The following is a 24,224-nucleotide window of genomic DNA, read 5'->3' as shown; positions in this document are numbered from 1 at the left end:
GGGGAAAGTATAACTCATTTGGTCACCTTCAGGCACAACTTCTCTGAAACTCTCGTCGCTGGACTTCAACCTTCATCGTGCAAAAAAATCCCAACTCATTCAGTGCTCCCCCCCCAACTGAACTAAATTCCACTTATCCATCGACCCCTGTCCTCATCTGACCTTCACTGGCTCCCCATTTCCAGGGCGTTTATTTCAAAACCCAAGTTTTCATTTATAAATCCTTCGAGAGCCTTATCCAGCCTCTGGAGCCTCACTTCCCATCACACACTGTCTGCTCCTCTGAGTCTGGGCTGCTTACTGCCCATCCTGTGCAAGGTGAGCAGTTCTCATGGAGAAAATTAAGGTTCAGGCCTGCCATGGGGTCTCTATGAATGGGTGGGGATGCGGCCAGAGCTGTGGGAGCTGTGCTGGGGGCGCAGGCAGGAGGAGAATGGGTGCCCAGGACAGTGGACTCAGATACGGCACGATTCCATGGAACAAGGGACTGTTGGTCAGCCTAATCCTCCATCACCCTGCACTAAACAACCTGCGCTGTGCAACATCTCTCCCAACCTTCAACAGCTTTCTCAAAACCTATAGCTCGGATCACCCTTTGCTTAGCTCCCCTAATCTTCTCAATCCCCCTCAATGTCCCATCTATCCCTTTGTGAAACACCTTAGAAGCATGCTGTTCTACCTGAAGAGACTGGATTGGAGACCACTGAGGACATCTGCTGGTCCCTTTCCAGACAGCACTTTCTTCTCCCCTGTTTTTGCCTTTACTGGCCTTTGCAAGTTGAATGAAATCTGATTTTATTACACGTCATCTAAGCTGTCCCTAATGTACTGAGGTTTGTTAGTCCATCTTGTTTATTTATCAGAAGGGCAGAATTTAAAAATGTGTGTGTAATGACTGGGCATTGACCGATTCAGATCCATTAGTAGTTTCTAAAAGACAGACTTGAAGGAGAAAAAATTTCAGGGACATGGGGAAGAGTGGGGCTAACTGGATTGTTCTTCGAAAGATCGGAGACAAACACAATGAGTCAAATGGCCTCCTTCTGTGCAGTACTGTCCTATGATTCTATATATGGGAAGCCAATTAAACCTGAAAATGTTTATGCTGAAATTTCACCCAATATCCCTGTCACAGGTTACAAATTAACTATGCAACAATAATTGGTTCCAGTGCCTTAGAATAAGGAGGGATGAAAAAAAACATTCTGCCTTCGTCCCCTACTCCTGATCACAGTCCAGTGACCCCTGCTGGAAAGAGAGTGCGTGAATACCAAGGCGAGAACAGGAGTGGGTACATTTGTGATAACCTTCTCAACCAGCCCCAAAACAGTCACATTACATGGCGACACTCACTCTTGAGGCTCACACAATAGGAATGTCCACTTGGGTGAGACCTTTGAGGGTGGTCAGCTCCTTCAGCAGAGAAAGGGAGAGAGAGAGATACACACACACACAAACTCACAGACACATACACACGCATACAGAGACACACATTCACATAGACACACACACAAATACTGACCTGTGAGTGTATGCTGAATGCAATCATAATGTGCAAAGTTGAAGCCAATTATGTTACAGTAATTTCTGTTGAGTAAATTCTCACTGAGGTGAACTTCTAAGCCATTTAAAGATGCCAGGGTGCTGTGATACTGTGGAGGAGACAGAAATGGTTGGATTCTCTTGACCAAATAACATAAAGGGATAATTGCCAAGTGGTGCATAACTGCAGTGAACACCGAGTCCGATGCATCACACTCCAAACTTTTACAAAATTTATTCAAAATTCAAAGTATCAGTATAAGGATTGTGTTCTCTCAGTGCTTTTATTTTTAAATGCACTGTTTAACATTTTGTTATTAAATGGAATCTTTTCCCTTATTCTTTCGTGGGACGTGGGAATTGCAGCCAAGGCCAGCATTTGTTGCTCATCCCTAATTGCCCTTGAACTGAGTGGCTCGCTAGATCATTTCACAGGGCAGTTAAGAGGCAACCACATTGCTGCGGGTCTGGGCTCACATGTATGCCAGACCGGGTAAGGATGGCAGATTTCCTTCCCTAAAAGGAGATTAGTAAACGAGATGGGTTTTTATAACAATCCATGATAGTTTCATGGTCAGCATCACTGAGACTAGCTTTCAATTTAGTGTCAATTCTACCAGCTGCCATGGTAGGATTTGAACCTATATCCCCAGAGCATCAAACTCAGGACTTTTTAAAAATTATTTTGTGGGATGTGGGTGTCGCAGGGTAGGCCGGCATTTATTGCCCACAATGCTGTTAGGAAGGGAGTTTCACCCAGTGACAGTGAAGGAATGGTGATATAGTTCCAAGCCAGGATGGTGAGTGGCTTGGAAAGGAACTTGCTGCCCTTGTCCTTCTAGATAACGGAGGTCATGGGGTTTGGTAGGTGAGAAATGCATTAAAATTATGTGAATAGCAATTTAAAATAAACATGTTAACCACTGTGTGCTGAAAATAGCGTACAACAGCTGATATCAAATCAGCACGTTGTAGGTTTCCTAAAATAACAGTAAACACATTAGTGTCTTGACTAGGAAGTATAAAGCATAATCGAGATATTTTCAAGTTAAGTTACATAAAGCTGATGTTTGTCGTGACATTTCATTAATTTTTGATGTTATATGTTGGTGGATATTATAGTGAACACTAACAAATTCCTTTGCTGGAATTCCAGGATAATGCCTCACTCTCAAGCATCTGTATGAAAAATACTGTCTGATGATAGGGTGGGCAAATGTAGCACCTAGGTACTGAACCATACAGTAAGTGCTCAGTTCAATCTATGGTGAATTATTTGATCTCTGTTAGGGTGGCAGTGTGGGCAGAACATTTGACCTCAGCACTCTGAGTAAAATCAGTCAAGTTTCCTCATTACCATCAAACCATTTCTGTTGTAGATTTCTACCATCCCTACACTTGTTGTAGGTTGTACAGAACTTGAGTATTGCTGAAAAAAAAAGAGACACGTCGAAGCTTTTCATCCTGCACTCATCAGGATACTTTGTAAGAATACTAATATAAGGGGAAAACAACAATTTATTCTGCATGTGGAAGTGGACTCAGATTGGTAGAGGCGTTGCCATGGAGAATGCACCAGTGAATACATCAGAGTCCACTTGCCAACCAATCAGCACTCTCTTCACATACAGAATAAATCGCTGTCTTCCCCTTATATTAGTATTCTTGCGGAGTGTCTTGATGAGTGCAAGATGAAAAGCTTCAACATGTCTCTTTTTTCAGCAACATCTCTACATTTAGTGAGTTTATAGGATGCTGTCTAAGGTCAGTAAATTCACTGCCTTGATTCATTCATGAAGAATGGACACAGCACCAGATGACTGCTGGAAGCACACTCATGTACAAGTCAATTCAGGAGAAAACTAGAACGTGAAGAGCTGTATTGATAACGATGCCCTCATTAAGGATGTTAAAAAATATCTCAACACTAGGCTAACATTTTTGGCAGTTCTCATGCCAGGGACTAATCCAGGAGTAATTTGCTGAACAAAATTAGTTACAGGATTTTACTGGAAAAAAGCTACTTCTCCTGTCTACATGTAACTTTCCTACAGCCACATTCTATTATTATCCTATTCTAACATCATTGCTGAGAAAAGGAGACATGCTGTCAAAGCTTTTCATCTTGCACTCATTAGAACAGATATAAATTGAATAAATTTATATTAATATAAATTTATATAAATTGTTGTTCACCTTACTATTGGTATTCTTGCAAATTCTGCCTTGACGAGTGGGAGAGGGAGACGGTGGTGTCGTGGTAATGTTGCAGGAGAGACAATCCAAAAACCCAGGCTAGTGCTCTGGAGTAAAAGCAAAAAATTGCGGATGCTAGAAATCCAGAACAAAAATAAAAATACCTGGAAAAACTCAGCAGGTCTGGCAGCATCTGTGGAGAGGAACACAGTTAACGCTATGACCCTTCAACAGAACTAAGTAAAAATAGAAAAGAGGTGAAATATAAGCTGGTTTAAGGGGAGGCGGGGGGGGGGGGGGGGAGGGGGGGGCGGGGGGACAGGTAGACATGGATTGAGGGCCAGTGATGGGTGGAGATTGCCAAAAGATGTCATAGACAAAAGGACAAAGAGGTGTTGAAGGTGGTGGTATTATCTAAGGAATGTGCTAATTAAGGGTAGAAAGCAGGACGAGCAAGATACAGATAGCCCTAGTGGGGGTGGGGTGAAGGGAAGGGATCGAAATAGGCTAAAAGGTAGAGATAAAACAGTGGATAGAAATACATTTAAAAATAATGGAAATAGGTGGGAAAAGAAAAATCTATATAAATTATTGGAAAAAAGGGGGGGGGATCAGAAAGGGGGTGGGGATGGAGGAGAGAGTTCAGGATCTAAAATTGTTAAACTCAATATTCAGTCTGGAAGGCTGTAAAGTGCCTAGTTGGAAGATGAGGTGCTGTTCCTCCAGTTTGCATTGAGCTTCACTGGAACAATGCAGCAAGCCAAGGACAGACATGTGAGCATGAGAGCAGGGTGGTGTGTTGAAATGGCAAGCGACAGGGAGGTCTGGGTAATGCTTGCGGACAGACCGAAGGTGTTCTGCAGAGTGGTCACCCAGTCTGCGTTTGGTCTCTCCAATGTAGAGGAAACCGCATTGGGAGCAACGAATGCAGTAGATTAAATTGAGGAAAGTGCAAGTGAAATGCTGCTTCACTTGAAAGGAGTGTTTGGGCCCTTGGATGGTGAGGAGGGGGAAAGTAAAGGGGCAGGTGTTGCAACTTCTGCAGTTGCATGGGAAGGTACTGAGGGAGAGGGTTGAGGTGTAGGGGGTGATGGAGGAGTGGACCAGGGTGTCCTGGAGGGAACGATCCCTGCGGAATGCTGCCAGGGGTGGTGAAGGGAAGATGTGTTTGGTGGTGGCATCATGCTGGAGTTGGCGGAAATGGCGGAGGATGATCCTTTGAATGCGGAGGCTGGTGGGGTGATATGAGGACAAGGGGGACACTATCATGGTTCTGGGAGAGACAGGAAGGTGTGAGGGCGGATGCGCGGGAGATGGGCCGGACATGGTTGAGAGCCCTGTAAACCACCGTGGGTGTAAAACCTCGTTTAAGGAAGAAGGAGGACATGTCAGAGGAACTGTTTTTGAAAATGGCATCATCAGAACAGATGCGGTGGAGGCAAAGGAACTGAGAGAATGGGATGGAGTCCTTACAGGAAGCAGGGTGTGAGGAGCTGTAGTCGAGGTAGCTGTGGGAGTCGGTAGGCTTGTAATGGATATTGGTGGACAGTCTATCACCGGAAATTGAGACAGAGAGGTCAAGGAAGGGAACGGAAGTGTCAGAGATGGACCATGTGAAAATGATGGAGGGGTGGAAATTGGAAGCAAAATTAATACATTTTTCCAGGTCCAGACAAGAGCATGAAGCAGCACTGAAGCAGTCATCGATGTACTGAAGAAAGAGTTGTGGGTAACCCCCTCCCATGGCACCTTCTCATGCCACCGCAGAAGGTGCAACACCTGCCCCTTTACTTCCCCTCTCCTCACCATCCAAGGGCCCAAACACTCCTTTCAAGTGAAGCAACATTTCACTTGCACGCCCCTCAATTTAGTCTACTGCATTCGTTGCTCCCAATGCAGTTTCCTCTACATTGGGGAGGCCAAACGCAGACTGGGTGACCGCTTTGCAGAACACCTTCGGTCTGTCTGCAAGCATTACCCAGACCTCCCTGTCACTTGCCATTTCAACACTCCACCCTGCTCTCATGCTCACATGTCTGTCCTTGGCCTGCTGCATTGTTCCAGTGAAGTTCAATGCAAACTGGAGGAACAGCACCTCATCTTCCGACTAGGCACTTTACAGCCTTCCAGACTGAATACTGAGTTTGACAATTTTAGGTCATGATCTCTCTCCTCCATCCCCACCCCCTTTCCGATCCCCCCCTTTTTTTCCAATAATTTATACTGATTTTTCTTTTCCCATCCATTTCCATTTTTTAAAAATGTATTTCCATCCATTGTTTTATCTCTACCTTTTAGCCTATTTTGATCCCTTCCCTTCACCCCACCCCACCCCCACTAGGGCTATCTGTACCTTGCTTGTCCTGCTTTCTACCCTTAATTAGCACATTCCTTAGATAATATCACCACCTTCAACACCTCTTTGGCCTTTTGTCTGTGACATCTTTTGGTTATCTCCACCCTTCTCTGGCCCTCTATCCAGCTCTACCTGTCCCACCAACCCCCCCCCCCCCCCCCCCCCCCCCCCCCCCCCACAAACCAGCTTACATTTCACCTCTTTTCTGTTTTTACTTAGTTCTGTTGAAGAATCATACGGACTCGAAACGTTAACTGTGTTCCTCTCCGGAGATGTTGCCAGACCTGCTGAGTTTTTCCAGGTATTTTTATTTTTGTTTTTAATGCTCTGGGGACATAGGTTCAAATCCCACCGTGCTGGAATTTGAATTCAGTTAATAAACCTAGAATATAAAGCTAGTCTCAGTGATAGTGACCATGAAACTATCATCGATATTTGTAAAAACCCATCTGGTTCACTAATGCCCCCTTGGGGAAGGAAATCTACCATTCTTACCAGGTCTGGCCTAGTTGTGACTCCAGGCCATGTGACAGCAATGTGGTTGACTCTTAACTGCCCTCTGAAATGACCTAGCAAAGTCAGTTCAAGGGCAATTAAGGATGAGCAATAAATGCTGGCCTTGTCAGTGACACCCACATCCCTAGAAAGTATAAGCATGTCTCTTTCTTCAGCAATGCTCAAGTTCTGTACTACCAAATGACTATCTAACATCATTCATAGACTAGCCTCATTGTTTAACATCAGACAGAGTTTAAAATTACTTACAACATCTTCAATGGCACTGTGAATGGCTCCAAGTCCATCTTCAGCCAGAAGAAACATTACCAGCTTTTTCACTGTATGAACATATAGATTCAATTTCACCAAATTTCCACAGTCTTTGGGTTCATCCAGGCTTCCATACTTTAGCGCCACAGTCTGCTCACTTTCCATACCCTCTTCTCTATATTCTGTTGGTAGTGAAGAGCTAGGCGAGACTCTACCCAAGGCACCACGAGACAGCAGAGTATCACTATGTGGCGAATTTCTATGTTGTTGTGAGGACACAGTTTGGACATCAACAGAAGAGGTTAAAGGAGACGGAATACTGGCCTCTTTCTGGTCGTGACCAGCATCACTTTCAGATTCTGAAGGAAGATGCACTTTCAGAGAATCAGAGATAGTATACCTACTTACGGAATTTAAAACCGGATCACTGAGACTTTCAGAACATTTTGTCACTCTTTCAATGTTCTCGTCATTTCTATCTTCTGTCAATTCCACACAGAGACCACTAACCCCCTTGGGAACTGGGTCCGTCTCTTCTTCGTCCAACTTTAGTGAAAAGCAAGAGTTTTCAGGAGGGGAAGAGGTTTTAGGAATGGAAGGCAATGGGAATTCATTCTTAGGATGAGAGTTTGCATTCCCTGAAGACTTGTAATCAACCTTTATTTGATGAGGTTGCATGGAATGTTCTTCTTGGTAGTTCTGAGCAAGATCCATGGAGTCTGCTGGTCTATCAATCTCTTTGGAATTTGGATGTGGGTTCTCAAACTCAGTGCAGTTTTCACACTCTGTCTCAGAGTGCCGGTACTCACCGTTCATTTCCTCAGGATCTGGACTGTCTGACAGTGTTCTGGAGAGGGACCGTTTCTGAATCTTCATCTCAATCAAATCTGGCTTTGGAGACTCGGGTAATCTACAAAATGACAAAGTGATACAAAATCAGCTTTGTTCCAAATTTCATTTTATTTTATAATCTCAAATTGATGCCACAGTGAGTCGACTACTTTTCAATAAACAAACAACATAAGGATCCCCCCATCTCTGTTAACCCTTCATTGAAGTATGGTTCCTTGTGTGTGTTTCATCCTCCAGCAATGCCTAACTGACCTTTTACATTTGGACACTGACAAAGTACCAGGTTATTCTATCACTGAGGCTATTAACAAGGCCAAGAATGTCCTCATTTACTGTTCACACACACTTCCCTCATGGGTCTCCACCTTAGACCTTAGTTTCCTTGTATGGGGTGGGAGAGTTAAAAAGAGAAAACAGCTCACAATTATAACCCAGCTATTGGTTGTTTGGACATTGATGAGGGCAGTGCTGCAGTTGGCTATACGATGCTGACTCTCTGGTCAAAGAATCTACTGACATTGCTCATCTGGGCTTGCATAGCAAGAATGCTCCCGTGGGCAAGGTAGGATTGTGAAACTGTATTCCAGCACTAGTCAGTACTTTACCCGCCTCCTGAAAAGCCCCTCTTACCCGTGCATCCATCCAACTGGGAACTGCCGCAGAGCTGCAGACTCTTCTTCAGTGACAAATACAGTCAAAATCGTTACATCCTTAGGTAATGGCGTGTCTTCTGCAAATAAAACCGAGACAGCAGTATATTATGTTCAGTGAAACATTACTCAGTGTACTAAGACAACCCCAAAGTGGTTGCTTTAAGAATAACTGCACCAGAAAAGTTCAGTCACATGAAGCATACTGTTACACAAACAAAAGTACCTGGAAAAACTCAGCAGGTCTGACAGCATCTGCAGGGAGAGGAACACAGTTAACGTTTCGAGTCCGAATGATTCTTCATCAGAACGAAGAAATGTAGAAATGAGATGAAATATAAGCTGGTTTAAGGGGGGGGCAGGTGGGACAGGTAGAGCTGGGTAGAGGGCCAGTGATAGGTGGAGGCAAAGAAGAGATTGCCAAAGATGTCATAGACAAAAGGACAAAGGGGTATTGACGGTGGTGATATTAGCTAAAGGATGTGCTAATGGTGACATGAAGGGTAGAAAGCAGGACAAGCAAGACAGCCCTAGTGGGCGTGGGGTGGAGGGAAGGGATCGAAATAGGCTAAAAGGTAGAGATAAAATAATGGATGGAAATACATTTAAAAATAATGGAAATAGGTGGGAAAAGAAAAAAAAATATATAAAAAATAAAATGAATAAATATAAATAAATATTGTAAATTATTGGAAAAAGGGGGATCGGAAAGGGGGTGGGGATGGAGGAGAGAGTTCATGATCTAAAATTGTTAAACTCAATATTCAGTCTGGAAGGCTGTAAAGTGCCTAGTTGGAAGATAAGGTGCTGTTCCTCCAGTTTGCGTTGAGCTTCACTGGAACACTGCAGCAGGCCAAGGACGGACATGTGGGCAAGAGAGCAGGGTGGAGTGTTGAAATGGCAAGTGACAGGGAAGTCTGAGTCAAGCTTGCAGACAGACCGAAGGTGTTCTGCAAAGCAATCACCCAGTCTGTGTTTGGTCTCTCCAATGTAGAGGAAACCGCATTGGGAGCAGCGAATGCAGTAGACTAAATTGAGGGAAGTGCAAGTGAAATGTTGCTTTACTTGAAAGGAGTGTTTGGGCCCTTGGACGGTGAGGAGGGGGGATGTAAAGGGGCAGGTGTTGCAACTTCTGCAGTTGCATGGGAAGGTGCCATGGGAGGGGGTTGAAGTGTAGGGGGTGATGGAGGAGTGAACCAGGGTGTCCCAGAGGGAACGATCCCTGCGGAATGCCACCGGGGGGTTGAAGGGAAGATGTGTTTGGTGGTGGCATCATGCTGGAGTAGGCGGAAATGGCAGAGGATGATCCTTTGAATGCGGAGGCTTGTAGGGTGATATGAGGACAAGGGGGACACTATCATGGTTCTGGGAGGGAGAGGAAGGTGTGAGGGCGGATGCGCGGGAGATGGGCCGGACACGGTTGAGGGCCCTGTCAACCACCGTGGGTGGAAAACCTCGGTTACAGAAGAAGGAAGACATGTCAGAGGAACTGTTTTTGAAAGTTGCATCTTCAGAACAGATGTGACGGAGGCGAAGGAACCGAGAGAATGGGATGGAGTCCTTACAGGAAGCGGGGTGTGAGGAGCTGTAGTCGAGGTAGCTGTGGGAGTCGGTAGGCTTATAATGGATATTGGTGGACAGTCTATCACCAGAAATTGAGACAGTGAGGTCAAGGAAGGGAAGGGAAATGTCAGAGATGACCATGTGAAAATGATGGAGGCGTGGAAATTGGAAGCAAAATTAATAAATTTTTCCAGGTCCAGACGAGAGCATGAAGCAGCACTGAAGCAGTCATCGATGTATCGGAGAAAGTTGTGGGAGGGGGCCTGAGTAGGACTGGAACAAGGAATGTTCCACATACCCCATAAAGAGACAGGCATAGCTAGGGCCCATGCGGGTACCTTTTATGTGGAGGAAGTGAGACAAGTTGAAGGAGAAATTGTTCAATGTGAGAACAAGTTCAGCCAGACGGAGGAGAGTAGTGGTGGATGGGGTTGTTCATACTGTTATCTGGTGCAGAGCAGGATGCACTCAATAGACATAAAATGCTTTAGGGTGTATCTTGGTTCTGGGCCAAAGATACTGAAACCAGTACTCTTGCTTCAATGTCCCTTTCCTTAAATTTGAAGTCTGGGACTAGTTCCCTCTAGAGTCATTGGATCTATGGGAGAGTTAATTGCAATGGAATGGGAAATCTGTGTAATTGGATTCCCACTGGTGCCAGAACAAGAAAGGTTGGGCAATTTATTCTGGAGAGTATGAATGGTCAACAATGTTACACTGACATAAAAAAAACACCTTTAAAATCACTACTAAATTTGCTTTTAATTATTTGGTGTGCTGAGGAATGTTTCATCGTCTTTACATCAAAGTCAGACATGGAAGTTTAAATTGCAAGGCTAAATCTCTGGATTAAAGTGGAATAATTGTCTTGCTTTCCTCTTCTCATGGAACAAACCCTCAGTTTAATGATAGCGTTCCTGGCTGATTCAGAACGTGCAAAGCTCAAACCCCACTCCAGATAATCCCAGTAATTGGAGACCAGAGCTCTGATTCTGAATTCTGGCTGAAATGCAATGAGGTACTTGTGCTCAGTGGATCTGGGTGGCCCCACATTCCAATCATGTGTGTTGTGAGGGTCCATAAAATCCTCTTGTTTTATACAAGGTACTATATCGACTAGTATAATGATGGCTATGGCTTGTCAGATTGTTAATCAACCCAAAGTACCTTCTTCTCCAAGGGAAGGGTGGGGAGACGCAAAAGCAACTAACCGACATCATGGGTCAAACAGACAACGCAAGATATATTGGGCAGAATTTCCCATCCCGCCTGCGGCGGGTTTTGTGGCGGGCAGCAGAATCCAGCGGCAGGCAAAAAGTCACAAGTCATTTTCCCCACGGTGTGTTTATGGCGGGCCGGTTATTCCACAGACTAGTGAACGCTATTTGCATTTATTAATATGTCACGAATACTCATTAAAACAGCTGCTGGCTGGGGTCTTGTCAGGCCTTCCAATCTTGCACCACGCCCGCGGGAATTAGGTCGGCCTCAAATCAGTTTGAAAAGGGGCTGGCGTGCACAAGTCGGACCTCAGTTCGCCGGTAACTTCGAGGTGAGCAGAACATACACAGCCTACCTGCCACAGCACTGCGCCGGTCTTGTTGTGATGAACGCCACTCTGCTAGGGCTGTAGGGTTTGTCTGCTCCTGCTCTTTGCTTACATTGTGCTGAGCAACACCACTGTGCCGTGGTACTCATGCAGGCCTCCACTTTCAGAAACTAGCATTTCAACCGGGGATGGGCTGTGAGACGAGGGTGGGGTTGATGAAGGCGAGGAGGGCGACAGAGAGGGAAGACTGTGGAATGGCAGTGAGGGGGAAGGGTGAACACGTGGGGGGCCTTTCTGGGGTTGCCCTCTAACCTTTTGTTGCCACAGGAGTGTACAGGAGTCTGCTTAAAAAGAAAGGAGGAAGACCTCCTTGTGATGAAAGCCACTGAAAGCCAATCGCTTCATTATCACTGTTAAAGGGCTACTCAGAACTCAGTAGCTTCACATCATAGTCACTGCATCTCAAGAGTAACGCTTGGAATGTAGGATTTGGGAATGCAGGCAATAGTGAAGGAGACACAGCTGTATCATATATGGCATTCCATCAGTGAAGGCCTGTCACGTGTTCACCTGAATTGACATTTCTGTGGTGGAGGCAGTGGCATAGTGGTATTGTCACTAGACCAGAGACCCAGCGTAATACTCTGGGCACCTGGGTTCAAATCCCACCACAGCAGATTCAATAAAAATTTGGAATTAAAAGTCTAATGATGACTATGAAACCATTGCTGATTGTTGTAAAAACCCATCTGAATTGACATTCCTAACTGGCCAAAGGGCATCCATTCATTGACCATGAGCAACTGATCGGTCATTAATATGCCACATCAGAGTCTGGAGCACAGAGCTAGCTTTAGCATCCCATGCAGGACTCAAGATGTTACATATCTGCAATGCCACCTCGGTCATCTCGATGTGTGTGCTAGTGTCTCAGGGACAAAGTGGCATCAGTCAGCATGTGTTATCTTCTGAGCTTCACTTTCTTGCCCCTTGAATCATTAATGTCTTCAATATTTCCTTTCAGAGAGAAGACAAAAGCAGACATAGATCCAGGTCTCAATGCTGCCTTTGTCAGGGTCCTAATGCAATGGAGGAGGTGAAGGAGGGAGAGGCAACCCCACGCGCAGCTCCAGCAGGAGGGACATGGTCAAGTGGAGCCAGAGCATGAACAGGAGGGTCAGGAGGAGAGACTCAAGCAACTGGGGCAACTCACCAGACCTAGGGTATAACGTACAAGAGTCTCCTATTTACAAGTGAGTGAGAGACATAGCAGTACACGCTTTTCCCGAGCTCTAATACATTACATATTCCACATTCTTCGTAAAGACCTGATGCCATGTGGAGTTGGAGGGTATCCCCTGCCAGTGGCTTTGAAGGTGACCGCAGCCCTCAATTTCTGGGCCTCCGGTTCTTTCCAAGGATCAACAGGGGTCCTGTGCGGCACTTCTCAGTCTGCAACACATCGATGCAAAAAGCAGGTCACAGATACCTTTTACAGGAAGGCCCATCATTATGTCAGGTTTGCTCTGGATGAAGATAGCCAGGCTGCAAGATTCACCAGCTCTGCCACCATCTCAGGCTTCCCAAGAGCGCAGGGTGCAACAGACTGCACCCATGTGGCTATAGGGGCTCCATGGCAGCAGGTCCTAACGCTTATAAATCGCATGGGCTATCATTCTATCAATGTACAACTGGTGTGTGCAGAGCCGTCCCTTGGGTGTGGCGAATTGGGGCAATTGCCCTGGGCCCCGCGCTTTGGGGATGACCTTTGAATGTGTCTGACCTTTTGTTTCCGGTTTAGTTTGAAGACATCGGTTTCATTACAGACCCTATTTGTTACTGAGAATTTAATGGCTAGCATTGGCAGAGATAGAGGCAAATGGAGAAAATAAAGCTCAGGTGCGGAGAAAAGACAGAAAAAGAAGAGAAGAAATGGACAAGACCCTGAAAAGCTCGCTGGAAAGTTTCAAGGTTTTCAGAAGTGTTTCGGCTCGCCAGGAAAATGGTGAATTAATGCGCTCCAGCAAATTTACCATCACGGCTGAGGAAGAGGGCATTAGTGCAAAATATACACAGGTTGATGAAATAGCCAATACTTCCGACACTATTTCCACTGAAGAAGAAATGTATAAGCCAGCAAATTGGCCATATTTATTTGACAACAAGACGGTAGACATTTTAGTGGAGAGCGGGCGTGTGGAAATAATAGTGACTATGTCTTTCCAAAGAACGATGAGTATTGAAACTTTTTCAGATGACATATACACATGGAGAATGCCAAATGGAGAAAGGGTTGAAAGAAATTGGCTGGTGTGTTCGAAGAAAGCTGGTGCAGCTTTTTTTGCCTCTGCTGCAAATTTTCTGGTTCAAAAGCGGCATGCAAATTAGTAAAGGAAGGCTGCGATGACTGGAAGCATCTCAATGGCAGATTGCAATCTGATGTATCATCTAAAGAGCATATTAAAAATGCAACAAAATGGGTTGAAATAAAACAAAGATTCTCTGCAATGAAAACAATAGATGAATATGCACAGAGAGAAATAAACAAGCAGCCACTGTTGACACGTATTATAGCGGTTGAGTAGCACCTAGCTGAGCATAACTCAGCATTTCACGGAGCAAATGCAAGGCTTTACATACATAACAATGGCAACTTTCTGGGGTCAATTGAGATGATAGCTAAATTCAATCCTACGATGCAAGAGCATGTCTGATGTATGACCTTTATCTTGGACCTCATATTCAAAATGAGCTAATCTCAATGATGGCATTGCAGCTGAAGAAGAACATTATTGAAAAGGTGAAGACTGCAAAATACTTTGCAGTTATTCTTGACTGTACAGCTGATCTGAGTCACCAAGAGCAGGTGTCCCTTGTGCTTCATTGTGTTGACATGGCTTCTGAAGAAGAGAAGGTAAGGGAGAATTTTATTGACTTTCTTCCGGTTCAAGGCAGAAGTGGACAAGGAGTGTCAGATTCTCTCATGGCTGCGTTGGATGGACTTGGCTTCCATATTACTGATTGTTGGGGCAGGGGTTATGACAATACAATAGGCAAATATGAAGGGCCAGAAATGAGGTGTACAATCGTGCATCCTTCAAACTCAACCGCCAAGCCCTTTTCACTCCACTTGGCTGCCACAACTTAAATCTGGTATTGGGAGATATGGCAAAGTGTAGTTGTAAACCATGACAGTTTTTGGAGTTGTACAATGAATTTACAATATATTTGCAGCCTCAACTAATAGATGGCAAATACAGAGAGTGAATGCACCCTCTCTAACTCCAAAGCTGTTGTCAGACACTAGGTGGGAGAGTCGAGTACAGAGTGTAAAAGCAATCTGTTACCAGACAAGTGATATCAGGAACACCTTGCTTAAAGTTGCTAAAGAACGTGACAACTCAAAAGTTAAGTGAGGCTGAGTCCTTGGTCAACTACAAACTCGAAAATTTAGAATTTGTTTGCAACGGTTATGTGGTATGACATCAAGTTCACTGTAAACACTGTGAGCAGACACTTCAATCCAGCGAAATGCAGCTTAATGTAGCCATTGCACACATCAAAGGACTTACTGACTTTATGTGGAAATACAGAAATACTGGATTTACCTCAGCAAGAACACAGCAACAGAAATAGCAGCTGAAATGGACGTTGAAGCTAAACTCAGAGAATGTGCGAAACAAAAGAAAGGTGAAGAGGAGCTAGAGAATTCGCCCAAGAAGGTATTTGAAACCAATTACTTTCTGGTCATTGTGGATCAGGCTCTCGTGTCATGACCACCTGCTTCGAACAAATACAAATATACAGCTAAAATTTCAATTTTCTACCTGATGCAAAGAAACTCAGAAATGACAGAAGGTGACAAGAGAAAGCGGTGCATGGAATTGGGCATTGCATTGTCTGACCAAGAATCTCACGATCTCAACAGTGCGAACCTTTTCTCGGAGCTTTGGTTGCTACAAGAATTCATCCCTGAAGGAGCAAGTACTGCACTTCAAGCCCTTCAATTTTGTTAAAACACTCGACGGTTCCTTCCCGAACACAGCAATAGAGTGCAGGGTTTTGCTGAGTTTGCCAGTCACAGTGGCTTCAGGGAGCTCAGCGAAGTTTTTTCAGATCAAAAATGAAAAAGAACTACTTGAGGACAACTATGTCTCAAGAGAGGCTGCGTGGACTGGTAATTCTGTCCATCGAGAAGGAAGTCGCATCTAACCTGGATTCCCACGTTCTGAGAGCAGAGCTTGCTGCAAGGAAGTCTGGGAAGGCGGTTTTCAGAATGTAGGCTGCTCAACACTGATCGTGATTGGTGAGTTTTTTTTTATTATATGAACTTCATTATAATTATACATAAGAAGGGCAATATAATATAACTACGTCGCAATTATACAGCCGGATGCTATCAGTATTTAACCTGCAGGTTGCAGCTGCCCTTGACGTTCATTGTAACCAGATTTCACCTGTATAAAAAGGTTACTGGGGGTCCCCGCACAATGTGAATTGCCCCAGGCCCCACCCCACCCCCCAGGGATGGCCCTGGGTGTGCGATCACCGAAAGCACATACTGCATGTTCGTGCACGGTACCATGGGAGTTGCCATGACTCCTACATCCTGAATCACTCGCAACGGCCTGAGATTTTCGAGGGGCTGTTACGTTTGCAGGGTTGGCTGCTTGGGGATAAGGGGTTCCCACTGAAACACTTGCTGTTGACACCAGTGCGTTGCCCTCAGAGTCGTTCTGAGGAGAGGTACAACGCTGCTCACCGCTCCACACGCTCCCTTATAGAGCAGACCACAGAGTTTCTGAAGTTGTGCTTCAGATGCTTGCACCACTCAGGTGGCTCACTCCAATATACTCCGGCCAGGGTTTCCCACATCACCGCAGTGTGTTGTGCACTTCACAATCTGGCAATGCAAAGAGGTGAAACCCTGCCAGAGGATGAACTGTAGGAGGATGAGAGCTCATTGGAGGATGAAGATCCAGAGCCTCAGGAACCTCAGGAAGTTACTGAGGGTCAGTATGAGCGTGAACACACCATGAAGGGAGAAAGATGTGGGAGACGTACCCGTGATATGTTAATTGCTGACAGGTTCCAGGAAGAGTAAAATTAAGTGAGGGAATATGGCCACATCTCTCCTGGTCCTCAGTGCCATTTTCTTTCAACTCAGGGGACGACCACCCACTTGCAGCGAGAATGAGTCCTGCATTCACACTTGCGCGTTCTGACCTCATGAATGGCCAGGCCATGATCTTTGCTTTGGTCCATGGTGCCCTGTGAGTGAGCTCACTCTGAGAACTGAGTGTCCACTTAGGGACAAGAAAGATACGAGAGAAGACCTGAAGCCTTCGCCATCATCTAATGATGCAAACACTGCTGCGACTGAGATGTGCACATGTTTGGGGATCTCCCCCTCCCCTGCATGTCTTTTCTACTGCCACTACCACTGAGGAGGCACAAATGCCACTAGAATATCAACGCTGATGAGCTGCCCTCACTCAGCTGTGTTCCTTGAGAAAGAAGGGTTTGAAATGCTTACATCACACATTTCCAATAAAGATTTAAACACATCTCGCTGACATCACACAAGGACGCAGAGACTAGTTCAACTGAGGTTGGCATCACAGGAATATGAATCTCACAGTCGTACACTATCATCATCCTGGGAGCAAGGCCAAACCTCCAAATAAGAGGATTTTAAAGGACAAAATCACAACGCCTTTAGTTGACCGGAACATTCACATAACCATCAAATGTATTCACAAAAGTGCAATTTATTTAAATGTCAAGCACACTTGTGACCCAAAAGTAACATCAATTTTTCTTAACTTTCCTAACTCTACCTATCTGCCTGGGTGCAGCCCTGACATCCACAGCAGAGGTGGAGCCAGCCTGCTGACTGTTACGTCCTGATGTCTGTGGTGGCCTTGATGGACGTCCTCTGGTGGCCCGAGGCCTGGAAAGCCGTGGCCTGATAACGGTCACTTACTCAGGGGCAGAAGCGCCCTCGTTGGCCTGGAGTGGATGGGGTCGCAGGAAGAGGGGGCTGTGAGCAACTGCACTCTCTTGGGAGTGTCCCAAGGGTAGGTCCCCGGGGTGTCAAGCTGACGCTCATCCTCCCTGTTGGTACCTCAGGGCCCTAGCCTGACTCCTGCAGGAGATGCTGCACCTAGAGGGAGTTCAAGGTGCCTCGTTTCATGTCGCCTACATGTTGATGGTGCCCACCAAGGTGTGTGGGCGTGGAGTGCAGGGCTGAGCGCAAATCCGTCAAGAGCTGCTGGACCAAGGTCTCCATGGTGGTCACCAGCATTCCCATAGGGATCTCGAGGTGCTCGCATGTCGGAGCTACGACATCAGGCAGAATGCGGACGGACTCCTCCATTGTTCGCTCTAGTCTGCTGAGTAACTGTCGCATCTCTGCCTGATGTTCTGCCACCTGTCGTTGCATCTCCAGCATTGATTTGGCAGCTGCTTCCAGAGAAGGACTGAGCGGGAGGCTGGTCTTCAGCAGCCCTCCGAGTGCTGGACAACTGGGCTGTCCCTGCCTCCGACTGCTGTGGGGATATGTCAGTGAGGTGTTCCCTAGAAAGTGAGCCTGAGCCTAATCTACAGCTGTACCCCACTGACATGTGTGTCTCTGAGCTGGTGGAGGGTGCGTGCAGGTGCTGTGAATGTTCTACCGGAGCTCTCTCTTCAGATGAAGTCTGTAAGCTCGCATTGGTGCTGAGCTGGCTTGGGGGCCTTGATCTGCTGGTGCCTAGAAAATAAAGTTTCAGTTAATGAGCATGAGCCATGTAAGACTGCATGTGATTCACTGCGAACGTCAGGATTTAACGGAGTGATGGAGCTGTGATCTGCACTAGGTTGGTGGGAGAGGCCAATCTCCCCTTCCCCACAGGAGCAATATGATGGATGTATAATAATTTTCACAATTATTTTAATATCGTAAAGTAGATTTATGGGGGTAAGTATTGTTGGGTCTTTGTGTGATTTAATTACATTTTGTCGTCAAGTAGACTATATCATCAAAAGAAGCTAGGTGCTTGACATGCTAATGAGTAAACATAGATGCTGGATTAGCGTGTAAGATATGAAGGGAATTTGCATTTTTAGAGAAATAAAAGGATATTTTGATTTCAAAGGGATCTTAGCCTGTTTACAACTAGCCAGATAAGCAAGGCTAAGGCATGTGTTTATTTTTCCCAAAGGTTACTGACAATATATTGTGGCAAAATGAAAGTTTTTATATTATGAGGAAGTTACAGTTTCAAAGACATAAGGAACAATAGAATTTACTTAGTAAAGAGAAACATATATAAAAGAGAATGAAAGGTTATGTGTCAGCAGGCCTTGTAAGATCTAATAGGAGCATGTGAAATAGCCTTAATGAAGCCTCCAGCATTTGTGCAGAAGTCTACTATATAATGAAACTGAAATTGGGGAAAAGCCCATTTGGAATTCCACTGTCAAGTGGGTATTGTGTTAATCTGCTGCTTCTGTTTTAAATATAAAATCTATTTTGGACCATTGCCTTAAAGCGTGTGTAAATGGAGGTCGGGTTAATTAGGAGTTTTAGGAGTTATAATAGTAGTAAGTAATTGTAGTCTTCTGTATGTACTTGAAAGCTTTTATGTTTTGTTAATAAATATTTTAATTTAATTTTTAAAATCTCTAAAGATCTTGGTGGACTTATTACTTCTGAATTCAGTGCACACAGCTCGTAACAAATTGCAAACTGTTGTGATAACGTGTCCAAGTTTCCCTTGTAGATTTGGTCTGTCTGGCACACATCATCTACCACGTCATAACAGTGATCCTTGTCCTCTCCAACCCGCGTGTCTACAGCCTCCTCTAATTCAGTGAGGGCGATGATGTCGGCTGTCCACCCACACCCCCACCCCCCCCACCCCCCCCCAGGTCTGAAATCTCTCGTGCCTGTTGTGCACCAGCTTGGCCTATATGAAGAAAAATGAAAGGCATGTGATGATAAGGGATGGAGTAGAGGTGGGGGGAAATGCATGACCTCTGTGTGTGGTGAGCCCTCCACAGAAGGGCCAGAGAATAGAGTGTGAGCAACATGACAGATGGGATGGTGGTGATGTGAAAGTCTCGGTGAGAGAATGAGTGTTGATATGTACCCCCCGCTAATGGTTGCGTGAGATACCTGAAGAGAGTAGCCGTTTGAGTTCATGATGCTGTGATGCGAGTTTGATATTGGGAGGAGTTGAAGGATGACTTACCCTGGCAGAGCAGATGAGATCATTCATCCTCTTCCTGCACTGGGTAATATTTTGGACACGATTGCCAGCAGGGCTGACCTGCTCCATGATAGCCTCCTAGGCCGGAGAAGTGAGGCTGTGCTTCCTGCAGGCATCCTTGGATAGAGCGTGTGCCTTTGCGCCCGCACCCCTCTGATCAAGGCTGGGAGGGCCTGGTGTGTGAAGCGGGGTGCTCCCTTCCTCTTCAGGCTCTCAGCCTTCCTCTTCTGGATGCCAGGCATCTCTAGTGGCTGTAGAGACTGAGGCCATGTGTTGGATTGGCCTTTAAATATGGGGCTAGGACCTTCGAGCCCTCCAGCTTATGGCGGCCGGACGAAACAGCTCCCAACCCAGCTGGTTGAACTGATAAGTGGCAAGTAACATTCGTGCCACACAAGTGCCAGGCAATGACCATCTCCAACAAAAGAGAATCTAACCATCGCCCCTTGACATTCAGTGACATTACCTTTACTGAATCCCCCACTATCAACATCCTGAGGGGGTTACCATTGATCAGTAACTGAACTGGACTAGCCATATAAACATTGTGGCTACAAGAGCAGATCAGAGGCTAGGATTCCTGTGATGAGTAACTTATCTCCTGACTCTCCAAAGCCTGTCCACCATCTACAAGGCACAAGCCAGCAATGTGATGGAACTTACCTGGATGAGTGCAGCTCCCACAACACTCAAGAAGCTTGACACCATCCAGGACAAAGCAGTCCATTTGATTGGCACCCCATCCACAAACATTCACTCCGTCTACCACCGATGCACAGTAGCAGCAATGTGTGCCATCTACAAGATGCACTGCAAGAGCTCACCAAGGCTCTTTAGACAGCACCTTCCAAATCCTCGATCACTATCATCTAGAAAGACAAGGGCAGCAAATACATGGGAACACCATCGCCTGGAAGTTCCCTTCCAAGTCACTCACCATCCTGATTTGGAAATATATCGCCGTTCCTTCACTGTCACTGGGGAAAAATCCTAGAATATCCTTCCTAACAGCACTGTGGATGTACCTACACCACACGGACTGCAGCGGTTCAAGAAGGCAGCTCACCACCACCTTCTCAAGGGCAACTAGGGATGGGCAATAAATGCTGGCTAAGCCAGCCAAGCCCACATCCCGTGAATGAATACCAAAAACTTGGATTTGGACCGATATACACCTTTTCATAATTAATGACCTTCCAAGCGCAAAATCGGGCGGGAATTCCCCCCATTGCGGACGGCGGGGTGGGTGCTGCAGAAACCACCCACCATCGCACTTAGTCTCATTTATGGAAAATTCCACCCATTGAAACTGTTCAATTGAAAGCAGAGTAAAAGGTGAAGACAAATTTGCAGGGTACAGAGAAGCCATTTGGTTCAACTCGTTCATTGTTCCAGATTAACTGGTCATTCATTCTCGGTTTATGGGATCTTGACACGTGCGAATTCGGCTGATGCTCAACTAAGCATTTTCAGTTCATCTTCAGTTTCAACCTCACTTGCAACCTTTAATAATTCTCTTGCTGTTTTAATGTTGAAAGACTTTCTCATTGTTGCACTTGGCCTCCAAACCTGTGCTCAATTCTAGTTCCCTTTTTATCTCTCCCACTGCCGCTTTTAACTTCTTTTCGGAAGTTGCTGACTTACTCTCCGTGGTTTCTCTGCCTTGCCTCTCTTCATGACCCTTTGTAGAACTTGTTTTACTTATTTCACTTCATACTGTCTTCTGAACGTAGAAACAGAATTATGTAGTTTGTACCTCCTTGCCCTTTTGCCCTTCATACACATTTATTCTGCATGTATACATTCAGAATGCTAAATAACTTTCTAAAGAATTTTTTTTGTTGTTGCTATTTGACTAAAAGGAAAACAAGAAAGGTAAAAGAAAGACTCTTACATAATGTACGTATAGCAATCTTTACATTGCTAATTAAAGTAATTAAGTAAAGGTCCTAAGTTTAATTCCTGGTCCTTGCTGCATTGGCTGATTTTAGCCAGTGGCATTTAAATTGACCGCAAAACCGATGGAGTTCCTGGTCAGGGAAAAGAAAGGTCAGCATGTGTTGTCAGTCCCAAATGCTATCCAAAGAACTTAAGTGAGGGTGTGTGGAATCAGAATCAGCTACTGGAAATCGGCTAGAGTTTCCATGTTGGAAGTCTTTGGACACAGGACAAGGGGAAAATCAAGTTTCACATGGCATTTGCTATTGAAGTTCACCAAAGAAGCATGGGTACTCAGGCGACATAGTAGAGTCAATGGCTGGAGGACAGGAACAAAGGAGGCAAAAAAAAAGTTTTTGTACTGTCTATATGTTTTAAAAGTTCTTTGTAGCCACTGACCAAACTGCCATTTGTACAGAAGTATGCGGTCTGCCTAAGATTCCTAAAGCTAGAGAAAAGGGAGGTGTTATCAGTCTGAGAGTCTGAGTAGGGTCTGACTTCAGATCCTAGAGATGAAAGGGCAGATCGTGAACTCACTATGAATTATCCAGTTCTCTCCTCCCCACCAAGCTTCAAATGAACCTGTGGTCTGGCTCGACTGGAGACCAAGGAAGTGTTACAGAACTGCAAGTATATTGGCAATAAGGAGACACTGGATAAAATGGCAGCTTGGTGATAGAGCCTTAAAGAAAATCAAAGAGTAATGTTAAATGTGGTGAATGAAATGCTTGTACAATGGAAATTAGTTGTTTCTGCACTTAGTTATTTTTAATCTAGTAGACATTATGGTAACATTGCACAACTCAATTGTATAAGAATTAGAATTCCGAGGTGTAGAGGGATCTAGGCATTCTCGTGCGTGAGCCACAAAAAGTTAGTATGTAGTTACAACATGTAATCAAGAAGGCTAATAGAATGCTATCCTTTATTACGAGAGGAATTGAACATAAAAAAAGGATATTACGCTTCAGTTATAGAGGACATTGGTGAGGTCGCATCTTGAATATCGTGTGCAGTTTTGATCTCCTTATTTATGGGATGATGTAAATGTATTAGAGGCAGTTCAGAAGAGGTTTACTAGATTGATACCTGGAATGAGTGGGTTGCCTTATGAGGATAGGCTTGTTTCCACTGGAGTTTAGAAGAGCGAGGGGTGACTTGATTGAAGATCCTGAACGGTCTTGACAAGGTAGACGTGGAAAGGATGTTTCCTCTTGTGGGTGAGTCCAGAACTAGGGAGCACTGTTTTAAAATTAGGGATTACCCTTATAGGACAGAAGAGGAGAGAAGAGGGGGAAGTTTTCTCTCAGAGGGTTGTGCAACTTCAGAACTCTCTACTCAAAAAAGGGTGGAGGCGGAATCACTGAATATTTTTAACACAGAGGTGGATAGGTTCTTGTTAGGCAAAGGAATCAAAGGTTATCGGAATGGATGTGGAATTCGAAACATAAACAGATCAGCCATGATCTTATTGAATGGTGGAGCATGCTCGAAGGGGCCGAATGGCCTACTTCTGCTCCTATTTCATGTCTTCGTATAAACATCTCACTGCTGGTTGTTTAGCCTTCGGACACTCACTTTCTAAGCTCACATGTAAAGAATAAACCCTTGGGTGAGAATTTGGAAGGCAGACAATTCCTGTGTAACAGTGACCCAACACAATAACACATTTAGGAGAGAAGGAAACTGGGGCAGGAAATGACAGGGCAAGAAATAAAATAAATTTTACCTGGCCTCTCAGTCAGATTCTGAAAGAAAAGGCAGTGACAGAATTAAACCTCTTCGTCAGCGTACAACCATTCTACATCTACTAAGAGAGATAGCTTATGTTCTGGTGAATTTTATACAGCGTAGTCAGACAAAAATGGGAACATTTCTACAATATTGAATGTAATATTTCACTAACCTGCATTTTTTAGCAGGAAGAGTCTGAAAATAACAGACATGCATTTCACATGCAGTAGTCACCACGCTACATCAACAGTTTACTTTACCTTATTGAGAAAGCCAAGTGAAGGGCCAAATCCCAAAGTGCATATCACCACCAAGGTTTAAAAAGAGAGAAAGAGAGAAATCTGTAAAAAGTGGTTAACAGAAGCCAAGCTTAAGGTCTTGCGAAAGCATGAATTAAAGTCAGAGACCATGCCCTAAGTCTTAATATCAAAACAGTTGGGATCGCAGAGGAAAAGAATAGTGTATAAGGCTGCATGTTTGGAGCTGTAAGAAGACACAAGTTGACAGGGGTATTGGGCATGGCACAACCATTAAAAAAGAGCGGAAAGAGAGAGAGAGCAGAAATAGAGGGGGTAGACTTGATGGAGAGAGGGGGCAGGGAAGGAGAGAGAGTGGAGAAAGAGCACGGAGAGAGTGAGAGAGCAGAGAGACGGAGTGCAGAGAGAGGATGGAGACAGAGGGGGCCGAGAGAGAGAGATGGGGTGGAGAGATAAGAGCATGGAGAGAAAGCATGGAGACAGAGAAAGTGCAGAGGGAGAGAAAGTGCGTGGAGGGAGAGGGCATGGACAGAGAGCGTAGAGAAGGACAGTGTGCAGATGGTG

The 24,224-nt window shown here is 45.1% G+C and overlaps 1 protein-coding gene across 2 annotated transcripts in view; it reads right to left on the bottom strand.

Annotated features, from left to right (window-relative positions):
• hps4 (HPS4 biogenesis of lysosomal organelles complex 3 subunit 2) overlaps positions 1-24,224 on the bottom strand; it is a 63,534-nt gene that overhangs the window by 4,889 nt on the left and 34,421 nt on the right. For both annotated transcript variants that reach the window (XR_005944810.1, XM_041202734.1), the window contains exons 8-11: positions 23,399-23,417; positions 8,345-8,444; positions 6,860-7,772; positions 1,523-1,652 (exon numbers count right to left, since the gene is read on the bottom strand). Coding sequence is in view for 1 of the 2 variants with exons in the window: in XM_041202734.1 (XP_041058668.1) it covers positions 1,523-1,652; positions 6,860-7,772; positions 8,345-8,444; positions 23,399-23,417 (1,162 nt within the window). In the remaining variant the exon portion in view is untranslated. The remainder of the gene's footprint in view (positions 1-1,522; positions 1,653-6,859; positions 7,773-8,344; positions 8,445-23,398; positions 23,418-24,224) is intronic.

Source organism: Carcharodon carcharias, chromosome 13 (genome assembly GCF_017639515.1).
Source record: "Carcharodon carcharias isolate sCarCar2 chromosome 13, sCarCar2.pri, whole genome shotgun sequence".
Taxonomy (NCBI): domain Eukaryota; kingdom Metazoa; phylum Chordata; class Chondrichthyes; order Lamniformes; family Lamnidae; genus Carcharodon; species Carcharodon carcharias.
The sequence above is the reverse complement of the archived record's forward strand: the minus strand, read 5'-3'. Positions and strand labels throughout refer to the sequence as shown.